This window comes from Diaporthe batatas (genome assembly GCF_019321695.1).
Source record: "Diaporthe batatas strain CRI 302-4 chromosome Unknown Contig00002, whole genome shotgun sequence".
Lineage (NCBI taxonomy): Eukaryota > Fungi > Ascomycota > Sordariomycetes > Diaporthales > Diaporthaceae > Diaporthe > Diaporthe batatas.
In genome coordinates, this window is record NW_025408549.1 from 3,213,366 (window position 1) to 3,235,122 (window position 21,757).

General features: G+C 21.4%; 2 protein-coding genes across 2 annotated transcripts; both read left to right on the forward strand.

Annotated features, from left to right (window-relative positions):
- The first annotated feature begins 17,419 nt into the window (after positions 1 to 17,419).
- Positions 17,420 to 19,029, forward strand: KVR01_001703 (uncharacterized protein). The gene is made up of 3 exons (XM_044785570.1): positions 17,420 to 17,586; positions 17,668 to 17,730; positions 17,815 to 19,029. The coding sequence occupies exons 1-3, from the start codon at positions 17,477 to 17,479 to the stop codon at positions 18,251 to 18,253; spliced, it is 612 nt and encodes a 203-aa protein (XP_044649658.1). The 5' UTR covers positions 17,420 to 17,476; the 3' UTR covers positions 18,254 to 19,029.
- Positions 19,030 to 20,076: 1,047 nt separating this feature from the next.
- KVR01_001679 (uncharacterized protein) lies at positions 20,077 to 21,597 on the forward strand (the record flags this gene model as incomplete). Its single annotated transcript, XM_044784559.1, has 1 exon — positions 20,077 to 21,597. The coding sequence occupies one exon, from the start codon at positions 20,077 to 20,079 to the stop codon at positions 21,595 to 21,597; it is 1,521 nt and encodes a 506-aa protein (XP_044649634.1).
- Positions 21,598 to 21,757: the final 160 nt, after the last annotated feature.

Below are 21,757 nucleotides of genomic sequence, written 5' to 3' on the forward strand. Positions count from 1 at the left end.
ATTAATAAGTTAAAAATTAATAACTATATTTAAATCCTTTATAATTTAAAAACTTAATATTATTTATAATCTTTAATTAATAAATATAAAACTTATTAAAAGTAATACTATATATAAAGTATATTTAAATACCTAAATTATTATATATTAATAATATTTAATAGAGATATTTAAAAAATATTTATAAATATAGGTATATTCTAATAATAAAATATTTAAAAAAATTAAAAGGAGTTCCTTAAAATTATTAATATTATATATATAATAGATATATTTTATTTATAAAATAACTTCTAATAAAAATAGGTAATAATACTTAAAGGATAAAAGATAATTAATTATATTTAAATATAATAACTTAATAACTCTATTATTAGAATATCTACTAGATATTCTTTCTAAATATAATATATTTTAATATACTTTATATATTAACTATAAAAGTCTTTATTATTACTTAAAGATATAACTTAATTATTAAAAATATATATATATAATAATAATAAATATTTTTTACTTTTAATTATATTATTTTAAAATTTAAAAATATTTTAATTAAAAGATTATAATAACTATTAAAAGGTTAATATAATTTATTAATATTTTTACTATTTATTATTAATAATTTTCTAATTTATAATAAAAGTTATTATAAAAACTATTATAATATAAAACTAAAAATTAACTTACCTCCTTTATATAAAAGCTTTTAATATATTATAAATTATTTATATACTTATAAAACTTATATTATAATAAAATTAATAATATATTCTTAATAATTAACTTCTACTTATATTAATATTAATTAAATCTAATAATTTAATATTTTATATTCTTATAAAACTATTAACTATAATAAATTATTCTAAATCCCCTTTATATACTTAATTATTATTATTTATAATTAAATATATAATAATATTTATTAAATAAGAGTAAATTACTTTTAAACTTTTATTTATTAAAAGTTATAATTTACTCTTACTTTAATAAACTAACTATTTAAGGAGTTAAAGGTTCTAAAAGAGTTTCTATTAGAAATATATCCTTTAAATAGAAATCTTTTATTACTATATTTTTATTTAATAAATAATATTTAATTATTGTATATATTAATATTATTATTAAAGTTTATTATTAACTAAGTTTCTTAAAACTACTTTAATAAAGAACTTATTATAATTAAATAAAATTTATCTAATATTTTAATTATATTTTTATAAAGTAAAAGTTAGATAGTTAAAGGATAGATTTAAAAAGTAAAAATAAACTATTATATATATAAATCTAATACTTTATTTACTATTATTAGTAGATATTAAATAAGAATAAAGTTATAAAAAAGATAGTTAATTATAAAAATATAAGTTTTATAATTAGCTTAAGTATAATTAATAAATATATTTAACTATATTACTTTTTTAATTTACTTAATAATAAATTTATTATTAAACTTTTTAACTTTTTATAATAAACCTAATATTATCTCCTTTAAATTAATTAACTTTAAATTCTATTTTATTAATTAAAGAGTTATTTAAAATTAACTATAGGAGATATAGATTTTTTATTAATTTAAATATAATTAATAAATATATTTAATTATACTACCTTCTTTAATTAATTTAATAATAAATTTATTATTAAACCCTTTTAATATCTTTATAATAGATTTAATATTATCTTTTAAATTATTTAAATTTAAATTTAAATCTTATTTTATTAATTAAGAAGCTTTTAAAGCTAATATTATCTTACTATTTATCTAATTAAAAGTTAATTTTTAACTAAATATAAAAATATATATATTAATTAAAATATAATTTATATTTCCTCTCTTTTAATATTTTATTAAACCTATTTAATATATTTATTTATTTATTATATATTTTATAACTATTTATAATTTAGTATATTTTATATTATTATTTTTAATATATTATAACTAGAAATACTCTTATTATTATCTATTTCTTTTATAAATAAGTTATAAAATACCTTTTAAATTAAAATATATATAAAGTTAAATTAAATTATTTATTAAAATATATAAATAAGAATATTAAAAATAGTATAAAGATTGAAATATAAAGATATTAATTAATAAATTTAATAAAAGAAAGTATAAATTAATTTAATAAAATTTTAAAATTAAAGGAAATATATATAATAAGTTATATTTAACTAAATAATATATTAAAATATAAATAAAATTTTAAAATTAAAGAGATTATTAATTATAATTTAATTAAATAAATAAAGAAATAATAGTGGATTTAAGTAAATTATTATATTTATTTAGTTAATTATAAAAGGATAAGTATTATTATAAATTAGGGACTTTAAATTTAAATTATTTAATAAAAGGATAATAATTAAGTAATAAAAATTAAAAGAATTATAAGGATAGAATATTTAATTATATAATTAAAATATAGAAAATATATTAGTAAATACTTTTATTATAAATTTTAATAATTAGTTTCTTTATAAGATTAATAATTATATTAAAAGGATTTATATAAATATAAAATTCTTTACTTTAATATAATATAATAAAAGTATTATATTATAAAGGGGTATTTTTAAAGTTAATAAAAAAGATTATATTAATATTATTATATTAAAATATAATAAATAAAGTATAATATTTTATTATTTTATTATATTTATTATAGTTTTATAAAAGTTAGAAACTTTAAAGTATAAATATTTAGTATTATAATTTTAATTAATAACTTTTTATTTTTATAATTCTATAAATATATTTTCTATTTTATTCTTTAAGACTTTATTATTATATTATTTCTACTTTTAAGATTATTTATATCCCTTTATATAATATTTTTAGTTTTAATTTTTATAATAAGGATATTTAAGATTTATTTTATTTTTATTAAAATTATTTTCTAACTATAAGAGTAAAAATAAGTTATATAGATATAGATATTATTTCTTTTTAACCTTTTAGAGTTAACTTATAGATATCTTAAGTTTATTAATAGTAAATAGCTTTATATTTTAAATATTAACCTACTTTTAAAGTTATAATTATATTACTTACTTTATATTACTTTTATTTTTATTAATAATATATTTAATAGTTTTATATTTAATTTAATATTATTATAGTTAGACTTTTAATTATATTTATATATATATTTCTTAAATAAATTATATAAGTTAATTTAAAATCTTTTATATTTATACTTAATATTATATTTTAACTTTAATACTAATAGTTAAAACCTTATTTAATATTAATTATTTTATAATTAGAAGCTTAATTTATTAATAGTTTTTAGTTTTTAATAAATTTTAGTTATTTAAGTTATTTCTTTTTAAGACTAATATATCTATTAATAAGATTTAAAGTATTTATATTTATTAGATTATTAATTATTAGGATATTCTATTTTATAAATAATTAAGTTAAAGTTTTTAAAGTTAAATAAGGTTTTAAGTTTAAGTTAGGATATTTAATTTTTAATAGTTTTTAATTTTTAATAAACTTTAAATATAAATATTACTTTTTATATTATATTTTTAAAAGTTTATATAATTCCTTTTTTAGATTATAAAAGTTATATAAACTCTTTAAAAGTATAATATACTTTCTATTATTATTATATAAAAGTAGTAATAATAAAAGTTAAGTTTTAACTTTTTTAAAGCTTATTTTTAATTAGGATAAATTTATTTTAATAGTTTATTTATTTATATAGAGTTAATATAAACTATTAAAATATTAATAATCTTTTAAGTTTTAACTTTTTTTAAGTTAGGTAGTTTATTTAAACTTTAAATATATTTAAAAGATTATTTATCTTTATAGATAGCTATTATATTTTTATTATTTTTATTATACTTTTAACTTTAGTATATAGTTATTAAGAGTCTTTTTATTTTAATTTTTTTTATTTTTTTATTTTTATTTTTTTTTCTTTTTTTCTTTTTTTTATTACCTTTTTCTTTTTAAGTAATACTTTATTCTTTTAGGAGAATAATTATATTTCTTTTTTATTTTTATTTTTAAAGAATTTTATAGTTTATATTATATTTACTCTCTCCTTACTTTTTCTTATAGTTTACTTTTAGTTTTTATTTTTATAATAATTGTTTTAATAGTGTTTAAAGTAACTAATAATAATATTATTTTATTTTTATTATTATTTTAGTTTTTTTATTATAAACTTTTAATAAGATAATATAGTAGTTATTTTATTATTATCTTTAAGTTTTTAATCCTTATAAATAATTATTAAAATTAATATATATCTCTTTATAATATCCTTAATTATTTATATAATAGTAAAATATTTAATATTATATTTTAAGATTATAGACTTAAGTGCTTTTTTTATCTAGCTCTTAGAGATATATACTCTATGTACTTAATTAGTGCGAGCTGCTTACCCTTGTTTATATCTGCTGAAGGTATTACCTCTTTATAGTGTCCTTAATTACTTGTGTAATAGTGGAGTGCTTAGTGTCGCATTTTAAGATTATGGATTTAAGTGCTTTTTTTACCTAGCTTTTAAAGATATACACTCTATATACTTAATTAGTGCGAGCTACTTACCCTTATTTATATTTATTAAAGGTGTTTTATAATACCTATTTACACTATTATTTTCCTTATTATTATCTTTCTTATTATTATTTTCTTTATTATTATCTTTTTTATTATTATCTTTTTTATTATTATCTTTTTATTATTATTTTTCTTATTATTATTTTCTTTATTATTATCTTTCTTATTATTATTATTTTTATTATTATTTTTAAGTTTTTAATTTTTATAAATAATAGTTAGTATTAATATAAAATATTTAATATTATTTTTAATTATATATATAATAGTGTAGTATTAGAATGTAGCTAGTGGTGTAAGTAAGTATAATATTTATACCTTTATAAGGTACTTTATATAACTTTTAGGTTGTTACTTTTAATTTATATAAATAGGTTAAAAATAATAATATAATCTATTATTATATAATATTACTTTTAGTATTATTATAATAAGTATATAGAGTTTTAAAATTAATTTATTATTAAAGAACTTCTTTTTAAAATAAAGTATCTAATAAGTTAAATATTCCCTTTTAAGAGTTATAAAATAATAAAAATAGTATTATAATATATTTTTATATTTTATTTATAATAACTTTATAAATAGAGTTAACTATTAATAAAAAAAGTATATAGTAAATTATATATTTAAAAAATATAAAGTTTAAAAAAAAGTTAAGTTAGTATTTATAATATTATAAAAGCTTTATAAAAATTAAATTATATATAATAAACTTAATAAATATATTAAACTTATTTATAATAAATAACTTAATTTATAATATAAAGAGTTTCCTTTATTTACTTTATAAATTATTTAATTATTAATAGATAGTATAATACTACTTATAGTATAATTTAATATTACTTTTATAATAAATATTATTATTATAAGGTATATTTTTAATTTTATTTTAATTTTTTTATTTTTTTACTTTTTTTTTTTAAGCTTAGATATAATATCCTTAAGTAAAAAGAAAAAGAGAGTATCCTTAAATAATCCTTAAAGTAAAGTTATAATAATATTTTAAATAGTTTTTAATAATATAGATTTATTAAATAGTTTTAGATTTTTATTTTAATTTAAACTTTTAATAATAGATATTAATTAATAAAAGTTAAAGGGTATCTTAAATATAAGTTTATAGGGGTAGAGGTATTTCTTCTATAGTTTAAAGTTTAAAGGTTTAACTAAATAGTATTCTCTTCTTTAAGTTAAAGCCTATTAAATCCACTATATATAAGTATATAAAAGAAAATTAAAAGTTAGTTTATACTTTAAAAGTTTTATTAAAAAGAAGGGATTAAGGTTTATTTATTAGTTTTTATTTAAATAACCTTTAAAATATATTTTAAAATTTTATTTTATATTTAAAATAAAATAGTTTTATTTAATATTTAAAGTAGGGTAGTTTTATTTTATATTTAAGATAAGGTAACTTTATTTAATATTTAAGATAGAGTAGCTTTATATAATTTTAAAGTAGGGTTATAATAATATTTTAAATAATTTTAATAATATAAATTTATAATATAGTTATAGTTTTTATTTTAATTTAAACTTTAAATAATAAATATTAATAATAGAAATTAATAAATATTTAAAATATAAGTTTATAAAAGTTAATAAAGATATTAATATTTAAGTAATAATATCTTTAATATCTCTATTTTAAAATTAATAAATTATATTAAATTAATAATAGATAATATATAGTATAAATAATAATATTTAAATATTAATACCTTAATATTTATATTAAATATATATAACCTTAAAAATATAATAGATAAAAGCTTTTATAATAGATTATATATTTATAATAAAAGTATTAACCTAAATATAAATATATATAAACTCTCTTATATTTTAATAAGTTAATAAGTATTTAATATTATATAAGTTTAATACTATTTATAATAAAAATAACTTAATATATAAAAGTTTAAATTTATATAAAGTTAAGTTAAATAAAGATACCTTATAAGTAAAATAACTCTTTTAAACCTTATTTAACCCTAATTTATAAATAATAAAATAATTAGTTAATAATTAAATACTTTATAATATAATTTAAAAGTTAAACTCTCTATTTTTATTAACTATTTCTAAAATACTATAAATAAATAAAATTATTATATAAATACTTTAAAAAAGTTATATTTAATAATTATAATTATTTAATATTTATTAAATAAATAATATTTTTATTATTTATTTATATAATTTTAATAAGAATATTAAAGTATTTATAAAAACCTATATATAATTAAATTATATATATATTATTAATAAAAACTATTAAAATAAACTTATTTATAATATTATTTTAATTATAAACTCTTATAATTAAAACTATTAGATCTATTAAATTATTTAAAGGATATATAATTAAGAATAAAAAAATATAAAATAGATTTTAAATTATTATAATATAAGGTTATATATTTTAAGTTTTAAGGTTATTAAATTATTAATATTTTAAATTTAATTTATTATTAACTATTATTTATTAATTTTTAAAAACTTTTATTATTAAATATACTTAATTAAATATATTTAATTTTATAAAAGGGTTAATTAATATTAATTATTTTATACTTTAAAAGGATTATTAACTATTTTAATAAAGAGTTTATTAATAATTATAGAATACTTTATATAAAGATAAATTTAAATATAGTTAGTTATTAAGGATTTAAAATAAAGTAGAAAAAGATTAATTTTATATAGAAATTTATATTTAAAAATAAAAATTAAAAGGTTAAACTTTCTCTCTTTAAAAATAGAATTAATAAAAGTTTTAAATAATTATTAAAATCTTTAAACTTAACTTATTATTTATTATTTATTAAATAAACCCTTTAAAAACTCTTTAACTTTATAAAGAAAATTAAGTTTATATTAATTACTTTATATTTTAAAAAATTATTAACTATTTTAATAAAGAGTTTATTAATAGTTATAAAATATACTATATAAAGATAAATTAAACTTAGAGTTTAAAATAAAGTAAAAAAGAATTACTTTTTAATAAAAGTTTATATTTAAAAATAAGATATTTAATAAACTAAATATTTCTTTTAAATATTATAAAATATATTATTATTAAAGGTTAGAGTAAGCTTTAACTTTTTATAATTTTATATACCCTTTTATAATCTTTTAACTTTATTTTATTTATTAGAATACTTTAATAGATTTTATTATAAATTTAATTATATTAAAAATTAAATAGTATAAAAATTTTAAAAATTAATTTATAACTATTAAATTTATTTTTAGTATATATATACTATTTAAACTTTATTATTTTAGTTAATTTTAACTTTTATAGTATTTATAGTAGCTATTTAGTAAAATTATTATTAAAAGTCTATTATAAGTATCTACTTTATTTTTTATTAACCCTTTTATAATCCTTTTAACTTTATCTTACTTATTAAAATACTTTAATAGGTTTTATTATAATTTTAATTATATTAAAAATTAAATAATATAAAAATTTTAAAAATCAACTTATAACTATTAAATTTATCTTTTAATATATATATATTAAATTAACTTTATTATTTTTAACTTTATTATTTTTAATTTTATTGTTTTTAACTTTATTATTTTTAAAGGTTATACTTTTATATAAAAGCTATTATAGATATATACTTAAAAATAAAGTATTTAGTAAGTTAAATATCCCTACTTAAATATAAATTAAAGTAGTAAATAATAAAAGATATATTAAAATTTTAAATAGAATTATATATATAACTTTTAGTAATTACTTTAATAAACTTAATATTATTATAAAACACTTAGTTATCTATAGTATATTTAATTATTAATTAAATAATCTTATAATACATCTAGGTACTACCCTAAAATATTTTAATAGATTTAATTATTAGTTAAATAATCCTATAATATATTTAGATATTACCTTAAAATATCTTAATAGATTTAATTATTAGTTAAATAGTTATTTAATATATATAGTAGCTAGTTTAAAATCCTTTAGTATATTTAGTTATTAGTTAAATAATTCCTTAATAGGTTTAGTTATTAATTAAATAATCCTTAATATATTTAGTAAATAGTTTAGAATCTTTTAATACATTTAGTTATTAATTAAATAATCCTTTAATATATTTAATTATTAATTAAATAATTGTTTAGTGTGTTTAGTAAATAGTTTAGAATCCTTAATATATTTAATAAATAGTTTAAAATCCCTTAATATGTTTAGTATTAATTAAATAGTTTTTAGTGTGTTTAGTTATTAATTAAATAATTCTTTAATATATTTATTAAATAGTTTAAAATCCTTTAGTATATTTAATAAATAGTTTAAAATCTCTTAGTATATTTAGTTATTAATTAAATAATATATAGTAATTATTATAAATATTAAAAATATTTTAAGCCTCTAGTTTTATTAAAGTTATAGCTATTTTAACTTTTTTTCTCCTCTTATAATCCCTCTAATATTATATTACCTATTAACATACTCTAATAGGCTTCTATATAAAACACTCTACTTAAAAATTTATTTATATAGTAAATCTAAAAATTAACTTATAACTATTAAATTTATCTTTTAATATATATATACTATTTAAACTTAAATAAAATTTTAAATCCTTTATATTAAAGTAATTATTATAAGGATAATAAAAGTATCTCTAACCTTATTATTATTAACTATATTTATCTATACTATTACTAATATCTTATAGATTAATATACCTTATTAATTAGTAATATACTAGATATAATATATATTAAAATATATGCCTTAAAGAGATTTATTAAATAGTATAATTTTATAATTATAAAAATCTATAATAAGCTATATAGCTATTTTATATTTAGTATTCTATAAATATAATATAGTTTTATAGGTTAAGATAGCTTTATATAAGTAAATATTACTATAATAAATAATATATTAAATATAATATATATTAAAATATATATCTTAAAAGATCTATTAAATAATATAGTTTTATAATTATAGAAAATTTATAATATACTATATAGCTACTTTTATATTTAGTGTTTTATAAATATAATATAATTTTATAAATTAAAATAGCTCTATATAAATAGTACTATAATAATAAGTAATATATTATATATAATATATATTTAAATATATATTTTAAAAGATTTATTAAATAGTATAGCTTTTATAATTATAGAAAATTTATAGTATATTATATAATTATTTTAATAAATTTATATTATATAAATATACTTTTAAAGTTTAAAATAACTTTTATTATTAAATATTTATATAATAAGTTAGTATTATATTATATTATATTAACTTATTATAACTTTTTATTTAAATAAAAACTTTTTAAAAAAAAGGTAGTATTATTATATTTATTATAATAAAATTTTTTTATTAATATAGGTTTTATTTTTATTAAGAGCCTCTAATAATATATAGTACTAATTAAAACCTATAAGTTAATTTTTTTAATTCCCTATATAAATAAATTTTCTAGTAGCCTTAAATTTATATTAGAGCCTATTAGAGCGTGCTAGTAAGTAAGAGGTAGTTAGAGGGACTATAAGGGACTATAGGTTGAACGTTAAGTTAATAGTTATTAAACTATTAAAGACCTTATTGTGGAGCTATTTAGACTTTAATTAAATGTTAAGTTAATAGCTATTAAGCTATAGACCTTATTATAGGGCTATTCAAACCCTAATTAAACGTTAAGTTAGTGGTTATTAAGCTGTAAACCTTACTATAAGGTTATTTAAATTTTAATTAAATGTTAAGTTAATAATTATTAAACTATTAAAGACTTTATTATAAGGTTATTTAAATTTTAATTAAATATTAAGTTAGTAACTATTAAGTTATATACCTTAAATATTAATTAATATATAATATATTTATAAATATTTAATTTTTAAGCTTTAATTAAAGAAAATATACTTTAAGTTTTATAATACTTTTAATACTAATTTTACTTACTATAACTAGTATTAAACTACTAACCTATTTATTATACTTTATTATATATTAAATAAATAGTTTTATTTTATTATAATAGAAGCTATATAGGTCTTTATTATATATATTTATAAGATTTATATTATATTTATATATATTAATTATAATTTATTTTATAATTATATATTTATTTAAGTAAATTAGTTATATATTTTAATTTATTTAAATTATAATATATAGTAGTTTTAAAGGTAATATATTAAATAGTTATTTTTATTTAGCCTTTTAATAATAATAAGGGTATATATAAGTATAGAAAAACTTAGTATATTTTTAATTCTTTTAGATTACTTAAATAGTTTTAAAGGTAATATATTAAATAACTTACCTTTATTTAACTTTTAAATAATAATATAAAATATTATATTTATATATAATAAAAATATTTTTATATAATATAAATTTTAATAAAATAAACTTAATATATATATAATAATAAGCTTATATTTATATTATACCCTCCTTAATATAAAGCTAAAAATCTATAATTATAATTTTCTAATTAATTTTTATTTAATTAGTTTTTTTTATTATAACTTAATTTAATCTAATTTAAACCTTTTTAAACTATATAAATACTCTTATTTTATAAATATAAATATTAAATTAAAACTTTTAAATTTAAGTTTAAAATTTTTATAGATCTTAATTTCCTTTAAATTAAACTTATAATCTTTTAGCTTTTCTAAAAATATATTAACTATTTTAAATATTAATAACTTCTCTTTAAAGTAAAGATTTATCTTTATATAGTTATAGATTTAGTTATTAATAGCTATTTCTTCTTTTATAGAGCTATTAGAACTATAAACCTAGATATATAGTAATAGAGTGTGGTTACCTTACTTAGTTGTCTTTTAGTTTGGTGGTGTGGTAGGCTAAGTGACTGCTTTTAAGTGGTTTTACTTGTAATGTAGTGGAGTTAATAGTCTCTTAGGTTTGCTAGATAGGTGTTTACTTGAGTAGAGCTAGAACCCTTAGGGGAATGGCAGCTTTATCTTCACCTATTTTAGCCAACTTATATTCATATATGGCCTAAGTTACACGGCGAATTTAGCACTTACACATAGTGCTCACCAGTATCAAACTAGGTAGCCTATGGTTTGCGATAGCTTCAACCTTTAATAGGCTAACAGCGCCGGCCCAAACCGGTACAGCCCAGCGTACTAGCGCAGAAAGGCATCTTCTAATAATAGATAGCGTTATAAACAATTATAAAGTTACTATAAAAAGTCCTATATAGTAAATTTAGCTAAGCTAATTTTTTAAAAATATATTATATTTTATCTCTTTAAAACCTTAACTATTTACTTCTAACTTAATAGTAGAATTAAAAAAATATAAATAATTTATATTTATATTATTAAAATAGTTTTAATTATTTTTATAAAAATATTATATAAAATTTAATTAATATAAGTTATATTAAATTTTTTTATTTTAAAAATAAATACTTTTATATATATATTTATTTTATATATATATAATAATTATTCTTTATTTACTATTATTATATTAATATATATAGAATCTTTTTACTTAGATTTTAATTTTATTTATATTAATTTTTTCTTTTTAACTATACTTTATAATTAATTTTATAATTCTTTATATAATTCTCTATACTTTTTTATAACTTATATTTTATTAAATTAATAGAATTTTAATTTTAAGAGATAGTATTATATTAAAAGGCTTAATAATTATACCTTTTTATAGCTTTTATTATATAACTTAATTATAATATATATTAATATATATTTTACTAATTAGCTTTTAATTATAAAAGTTATAATATCTAAGTTATATATAATTTTTATATAAATAGTTACCTTTTATATATAACCTTTAATTTTAATTTTATTTTAAAATTATATTATTAAATTTATAAACTTTTTTATAAATTAATTATTTAAAAATAATAAGTAGTTCTTTATTTACCTTTTATTTTATATTAATAAATTTTTAAATAGCTTAATTTAACTTATTATTATTTATTTTAAAATAAGTATAAAATTCTTATTATAACTATATTAATTTTATTTTATTTATAAAGATTAATAATAGTTTTTAAAGCTTTTATTATATTTATTATACTATATTATTTTATTAAAGGCTTTTTATTATCTATTTATTAATATAATATTTATTATAATATAAATATATAGCTAGCTATATTATTTTAATTATATTATAATTACTATTTTTAATAAATTTTTTATTAATAATACCTTAATAATATTTTTAATAAATTATTTAATATTTATTATAAGTATTAAAAGAGTTAATTTAGAATTATAATAATATTTTATATATAGATTTTAAAGCCTTTTTTATTAGCTAATATAATATTTATAATAAAAGTAAATTAATTAATTAATAGTAAAGTATTTAATATTAATTATAATAATATAATATTAAAAGATTATTAATTTATATACTTTAATTAATTAGGTTTATAGATAATATCCTTTTACTTTATAAATATTTATAACTTTAATATCTATTATAAAAATATTATTATATAATATTATTAATTTAAAATATAGAAATATTTATTAAGTATAGTTAATATAATAATTTTTAAAAGATTTAAATTATAATTTAATACTTTAATATAATTATTTTATAAATTAAAATTATAAAAATATTAGTTATATAAAATCTTTATTTATTTATTAATAAGTTAATAAAATATAGCTTTAATATTTAATATAGTAGCTTTATTTAAGCTTTTAATTTTAAATTATTTAATCCTTTTATTATTAAGGGTTAATATATAGAGTATAGATAACTAATAAGTATAATAAGGGTTAAAAAGTAGAATTAATTAATAAACTATTATTATCTTTTTAATTTTTATTAATATAATTATAAATTTAATATAATTATAATTATATAGTTATTAATATAATTATTATTAAAATAGTAAAATAATAAAATAAATAATAATTAGATATTAAAATAAAAGAGATTATTATATTTAGTTAAAAAGGAGAATTTTCTTATTTCTTATTTAGTTTAAAAATAAATATATAAGTGTTTAACTTAATTTATATAAATTAATTTTTTATTTTATTAAATAATATATTTATTATAGAGATATAATAGTAAGAAAGTATTTAATATATAATTTTTAAGGTTATTATAAGGTAGATTTAATAGATATATAGTATTATATAAGCTATATATATTAAAAGAGATATTAAGTAAGTAGATAGTAGGAATTAAGTAAGTGGATATAATTACTAGGTAAGTGGATATTAGCTTGATTTTATAATTATTATATAATAAATATTTTAAATAAAAGATTATAATTTTAAATTACTTAAATTTAAAAGTTAATAATTATTAGTTTATATTATTATACTTTTTTAATTTTTTTAAAGTTTTAAATAAATAAAAACTAATTATATTTATTTATATTTAATATATAAACTATTTATATTTTTAATTTTATTATTAAATTAAAAATAAATAATAAAAGTTTAAAATTAAAATAAAATATATCTTTTAAAATTAAATTAATTAAATTTATTATATAAAATTCTTTATAATAACTTTATAATTTATATTTATAATATTATTTATTATTAAAAGATATTATTTTATATTAATATATTAAAGTATATTAATTTAAGTTATTATTATTAGCTTTAATATAAATTAATATATTAAAAGTTAAAATTATTATAAATTATAAATTACTTAATTTTAATATTATTAAATATTATATATTAAATTTATTATATAATTTAAATATAAATATAAGTTAATTAAAATAAATAAAAATAAAATATTATTCCTTTAAAGAATATTAAATAAATCTATAGAAATTCTATTAACTATTAGTATAATAAACTATTTAATTAAAAGATTATAATAATTAATTTATTTTATTAATTATTCTAATAATTTATAAATCTCTACTATTATATTTTTATTTAAAGTTTATTAAAGTTTATTAAAACTATTTAAATAGAAAAGTAATTTTAAAATAATAAAATATAAAGTTATAATTAATTAAAAGTAGTTAAATTACTTATTATTAAATTAATATATAGTAAATAAAAGGTTTAAAAACTTAAATAAAATAAAAGTTTAATATAATTTACTTTCTATTAATTTAATTAAGTTTTTTAAATAAACCTTTATAATATTATAACTAATTAATTCTTTATAAACTATATATAACCTACCCTAAATTACTTACTATAAGTAGGCACTCCTTAAATTAATCCTTCTACCGTTACCTAAGATTTTTAAATTATAGGGGCTTAAACCGAGCTAGCGTCCACACACTCAGCAAGTCAGTCCACACACCTAGCATTTTCTTTCCACTTACCTAATACCTACTTTTCTTAATAACTCCTATATATTTATAAGTACTTTCTAAGTTAGCACTAAAAGACCCTATAGAATAATTTTCTTCTTTAACTTTTAATACTTAAAATATAAACCCCTTCTAATAACTTTTTTAACACCCCTTTTAGCACCTTTTTTAATATACTTTTTAATATACCTTTTAATATACCTTCTAACCCTCTAACACCCCTTTTAATCTATATACCTTTAAATATATTTAAATATTAAAGAGTTAAAAGTTTAAAAAATTAGAAGGTTAAAAAGGATATTAAAAGGTTAAAAAGAGTATAATTTTTATTTTTACTTTCTTATCTTTTAACCTTTTAATATTTAGTTAATATTTAAATACTTAATTAATACTTAAATATACTTAAAGATATATAAGTTAAAAAGAGTATTAAAAGATAAAGGTAAAAGGTTTTAAAAGATAAAGGTAAAAGGTTTTAAAAAGTAAAAATAAAGGGGTTTAAAAAGGGTATTAAAAGGGGTTTATATTTAAAGTATTAAAAGTTTAAAGAATCTTAATTAAATATATAGTTTTATATAGACTCTATATTTCAAACTAAGTATTAAGTATATTAATAGAAAATTTTAAGTATATAAACTAACTTATTAAATATATAAGTAGATATTAGTTTACTTAAACTTATACCTTTAAAATTAATTATTAAAATAAATTTATAGAAATTCTATTAACTATTAATACAATAAACTACTTAATTAAAAGATTATAATAATTAATTTATTTTATTAATTATTCTAATAATTAATAAACTTATATTATTATAGAATATATATAAATTCTAACTTTATTTAAATAAATATTTATTTATTATTTTATTATATTATAAGTAAAAGTATTAAAAATAGTTACTTAATTTATTATACTTTAATTTATTAAATTAAGATATAATTAAATAATATAATTATACTTTATTATTATATATAATATTACTTTAAGTTTATAATTTTAATAACTTATAAATAAAAAAATAATTATTAATAATTAAGTTTATAATTATATAAAGATAAACTTTTATTTTAAAAAAGTTATAATTATTTAAAATAGTTAATATATATTTAAAGTTAAGGAATTATAAGTTTAATTAAAAATAAATTAAAATTTATAAAATTTTAAATTTAATTTTAAAAACTTAAACTTTTAATTTTATTAAAGAAGAAAATATAGAAGAGATTTAAAGAAAAGTTTAAATAAAGTTAAAAATTAAATTAAATTATAATAAAATAAGATAATTAAATAAATATTAATTAAAAATTATAATTATAAATCTTTAAACTTTATATTAAAAGAGTTTATTTAATATATAATTAATAAAAACTTTAAAAATTTATAATATAATATTAATTTTTAAGATTTATAAATATTTATTTTTAATTATTTATTAAATTAAAGCTTACTTTTACTTTTAATATTATAAAACCTTATATTAAATTAATTAGAATTAATTAAGATTTTTAAATTATAAAGATTTAAACTTATAAATTTATAACTTAAAATTAAAATAAATCTATTAACTATTATATAATAGATACTTTAATTATAAAATTATAATTATAAGTTACTTAAACTTAGAATCTAATAGTTATTAACTTATATTATCACACTTATATATATATAAGAGTATAGTATGTCTACATTTAGAATATTAGACCGTCCATGGGTCTTAGGGTATAGACAGTCCACCTTTACTCACTTCGCCACAGTCACTCGAAGATTTCAGAAAAAGGGTGTACCTATCTCAGTCTCTCAAGCTTCCTACCAAACCTCGGCCTTCCATTCCCGCACTGTGCACTAGTTCACACTCTGCCGTCGATGTCTGTCGCATGTGTCTTTTTTGGCCTGTTCCGGTCCTCTGCTTTGCCCCTGTTGCTGGCGAATATGAAACTGACAAAGTAGATATTGCTTTTTCAAACAGGAGACACTGTGACCAAGATTGCTATAAGGTTCGAAACATACTGAGTTACCGGACTGTCTAACAGTGCTAGGCATGTCAATGGACATCGTGTGGACAACTCAACCGCCACCGCGTTATTATCAGTTCTATACTTTTGCGATTGCAATGAAAAACACTTTAACAAGTCGGAGTTGAGCTTATTCCCAAAAAGATTCGGAGTCCTTGCAGGTGGAACGGGGAATGGCGAGGGATTCGCTTAAGCATGGTCAGCTTATCCCGATGCTTGGAACTTGGCGCATCACTTGATATTAGCGAAGCATTTGAGAATAGAATGGTACATTTAGGCAGTGTCCACAGATTCTTGGCGGAGGAAAGAGGGCTTGCATATACGAATCCATCGCGTAATGATGTTGATCCAGGACCACTTCAAACATCCGATAGGCTCAGGTGTCCAAGGCAGAACAAACTCATTAGTATATAAAGTGGTGAAATAGCCACAATAATAGCCCGCCTTCGTTGCTCATCACCAATATTGACCCAAACTTGCAACTCAAGGCACTTGAAAGGACAGACAGACATACAAAGACCATGAAAACCTCCATTTTGAGCACCACCGCCAGCATTATCGCAGCTTGTCTGCTGCCTACGGCAGCGATTGCTGCGCCAAGTGAAGGAGCCCATGGCCTTATCAAGCGAGAGTATGCGGTTCATGGCTCACTCACAGCCAAAGTCTCTTTTCAACCTGGCGTCAACTGGTACTAATAGCCTTGTTCATTCAGCTGCCCAAATCCATTCTCATTGCAGCTCACAATCGAGGACAATTCAACATACTGGCTTGCACCGTAAGTATTCTCGGCTTCATGCCCTGGCCAAAACTGGCATCGACGCTCAGCGTAAGAGACACTCACTTAAGAAAATCTCTAAAGGTATCGAACGAGGTATACCATCAGCGGTGGTCGGGGTCGTATATTCCCCTACGACTCGAGTGATGCCTACGCCTTGACCAATGACACAATTCTTGAAGTTGTCAAGATCAATCTACCCCCTGGCACGATTGAGCGCCCTCCACGCCATGCATACGCTCTTACTCTTAGCAACGGCGGCCTCGGGATGTACTTCGTTATGGAAAGTTACTTTGAGGAGAACCCAGATCGCGCAGAGAACACTCAGGACTTCGTTGTCACGACTATTGATGCAGCGACCTGCGAGGTGACCCTGAGTTTTGGGGGACAGCAGCAATACCTGCACTTCCCGGCTGAGGGAAATGGCACACCACTCATAACATTGAGGACGGATGATTCTCCGAGGGCAAACGCGCATGCCGTGCAGACGATCAAGGCGGTGCCTGTAACACCTTGGCCCTGATGAACGTCGAGTTTACAGCACAGGCTAGGTATCGGTCAACTTGCGGGAGCGGTCCTTCAGACCCCCGTGATACTCGGCACTCGCCCTCACGGACATGTCCTTAGTTTTTACCCCAAGGCCGGTCATACAAATAAATAATTGGGGTCACCTAACTGTACCTGTACCAAGCAGCGAGCGTGACCACATCTGTCTCACGCTCAAAGGTCTAAGTTTGCAGGGCAGTACTGTTGCTCGCGCCATTCGCGTGTGCATGAAGCAGGAGCCCGGAAATCTCTAATGTAGGTGTTCAGAGCGACATCTCAATGGGGGTCATACATGCCCAGGTCCCTATACACCAAGCAAGCATATCACGGCATATGAACCACGTTTAAAACTTGTCCTTGGTAGTACTGAAGGATCCGCAATATTTACGGTGTTGCACTCCCTTGCATGGCCTCCAGAACTACAGATCACGATACGGCGCCATGCCGGCGATGAGAAACCAAGAGTTAGACTACTTTCAACCACAGTCCTTAAAACAGGTACAAGATCTATCACTGTCCAGACGCACGGGCGCGAAAGCGTCCTATTCTCACAAAGTCCTCTATACGAAGAAGACGAGTGGTCAGCTTGTCCTCGCATTACCGATGCACTTCAGCAGTTGTGGACACTGCCCGCCTGATCACTACTTAGATATCCGGAGGTCTTGAGTGCTTACCACCGTATGAAGGCGCCATGTATGTCCTCGGACGTGTACGGAATAGAAGCGAAACCACATTGATTATACGCTCAATAAATGATAGATTGGGATTCCAAGTCTAAAGTGATGCTCATGTCTTACAATGGAGACAATCGACATTGCACTCTTCATGCCTTGTTCAGTTAAGGTAAGTCCCGTTGACTCAAGTGGTTGCGAGGTGATTGGACCGTATGAGACAATATGGGAATGCTTTCAGTGCCCGCACCAGACCATTGTAATCCGGGTCAAGTATGGCTTGTAGTTGGGCGCACAGAATTACCCCCCCCCCCCCAACCTGTGTACGAGGTGATCCGAAATTCTTTTCACAAGCTAGGTATCCAGAGCAGTCCGTTGGTGCTCGCCATGTCGTAATGACCCGAGTCATTGGGAGTTCTAAGAGCAATGCTGCCGTAGCACAATTAGCCTCAGCAGCAGTCAATTACTTGCACAATATCGACTCATTCGGATCAGGTGTTCGTCAAGCTGGGAAAACAGTCTGAATATAAAATTGTTTCCGATAGTACGGGCAGCGTGATGATCCGGTGGTTTTTGGGAGCCCGCAAAAGGGCCGAGAGGAACCCTCACCACCCCTGCTGCTCGAAGCCGTGAGCACCGTCATCCCCACAGTCTCCCCAGATTCCCACAATCCGGGACTGATTATCACGAGTGCTCCCCGCATTTGGCCCCGCAATGTGCATGCAACCGGGCACGTGGGCAGGGAAAGCTGGCCGAGGAGGTGGACATTCATCTGTCGACCGGTCCACCGCAAGTGCATGTTTTTTGTTTGTGCCTGTCCCAATTCGGAATGATGGCCGCCGCGATGGTCTTGGGCCCCCCTGGGTTGGATACCGATGGCTCGGGAAGTCCGCATGGCACCGATCAACGGATCTTTTACGTAGAGTGCAGAGTCTGTCATGTCCTGGCGAGGACTTTTCAACCTAGACTTGCCCCTTATATTTGTACTGCCTGCATAAAGGGCAACCGCATTTGGTCAAAGACCTGAGGCTATAGACCTTGAGACATACTGGCCTTGGTCGCAAGCACACTTGGCCTACAAATCTGATCCTGGTGAAGTCATACAACTGAGCCGTCGCAGTTGGTCAAGATGCGCTTCCAACAACTGATGGCGCATGGCCTCGCGGCCTCAGTGCTACCAGGCGCTCTCGGCCGTGCCATCTCCACGACCAACAAGATTCGCACTGTCGTGACAACGGACATGGAATCTGATGACCTGGCCTCGCTCGTCAGATACATCCTGTACACCAACGACCTCGAGAACCAAGGCCTGATTTACACATCCAGCAAGTTCCACTGGGAGGGAGACGGCAAGAACACATCCTTCTTCCTGCCGGACCGCGAGTACGACACTCCGCAGACATCATGGCGTCCGACCGGAATAACGACCATCCAGGATTATCTCCTGAAAGCATATGCAGAAGTTTATCCAAACCTGCGCGTGCATGACCCAACCTACCCGACGCCCGAAGCACTAGCCTCGATCACCAAAGTCGGCAACGTTGATTTCGACGGCGAGATGGCCAAGGACACAGAGGGCTCGGACTTGATTAAGCAGCTCATCTTCGACGAGGACCCGCGGACGCTCTACCTCCAAGCTTGGGGTGGCACAAATACCATCGCCCGCGCGCTAAAGTCCATCTCCGACGAGCAGTCCAGCTCGCCCTCCTGGAACGCTACTAAGGCCAAAATCTCCAGCAAGGTTGTCATTCTCGCCAGCGGCTTCCAGGACAACACGTATGCGGAGTACCTCGCACCGAACTGGCCCGCAATCCGCGTCGAAGAACTCTCGGCAGCTTACGCCACCTGGGGCTTTAATTGCAACCAGGGTCAAGGCAACATCCGCGGGCTGCCGGACAACAATGTCTACTACAAGGGCGCGTGGATCAAAGAAAATATTCAGACCGGGCCTCTCGGTAGCTTGTACCGCTCATGGCTGGACGGCCAGACGACGTTCGGGGGAGGCGACCAGCTTGATATTTTCGGCGACCCAGAAAAGGCCCCAGATGGCTGGTGCAAGCCCATGGAGAAGTACGACTTCCTTTCCGAAGGCGACAACGTAGTCTTCAACAACCTCCTCAACACGGGTCTCCAGGACCCAAGCGACCTGACCATCGGCGGCTGGGGCGGAAGGAGGAAGCAGAACAGCACGAGCCCGGACCTGTGGGTGCTGGTCGACAAGGAGGTGGGCCGGAACGGGAGCGAGGTCGAGAACTGGACGACGGACCGCTGGGCTGCTGCTGCGCAGAATGACTTTGCGGCGCGCATGCAGTGGACGCTTACTTCCGAGTATGCCGAAGGAAACCACGCGCCGTCTATCAATATCGCCGGGCCGAAGACTTTCAAGGCGGCCGCAGGGTCGGCTGTGAAGCTATCTGCGCAGACCACCGACCCGGACGGGGACGAGGTGACGGTTTCGTGGTGGCAGTACCTAGAAGAAGGGACGTATCCAAGCAAGGTGGAGATTACTGGGGCGGCTGACGACAGTGTGACTGTCAGGGTGCCTGCGGACACGAAGAGCGGGCAGACTATATCAGTCATTGCGCAGGCCACTGATGATGGGCAATTCCCGTTGACGCGGTATGGCCGCGTGCTCATTGAGGTCTTATAGGATGCCTAGTTAAGTGAGAGAGTGTCTCGATTAATAAACTTATAATTAACCAATGTCAAAACCAAGCTGAGCCTTCTGGAAGCGTGGCTGAACTCATGCAGTCTACTATTTGTGATGCTGTCCCGGTCGGCCTGCGAGACTACGGGCTACTACGTAAGCC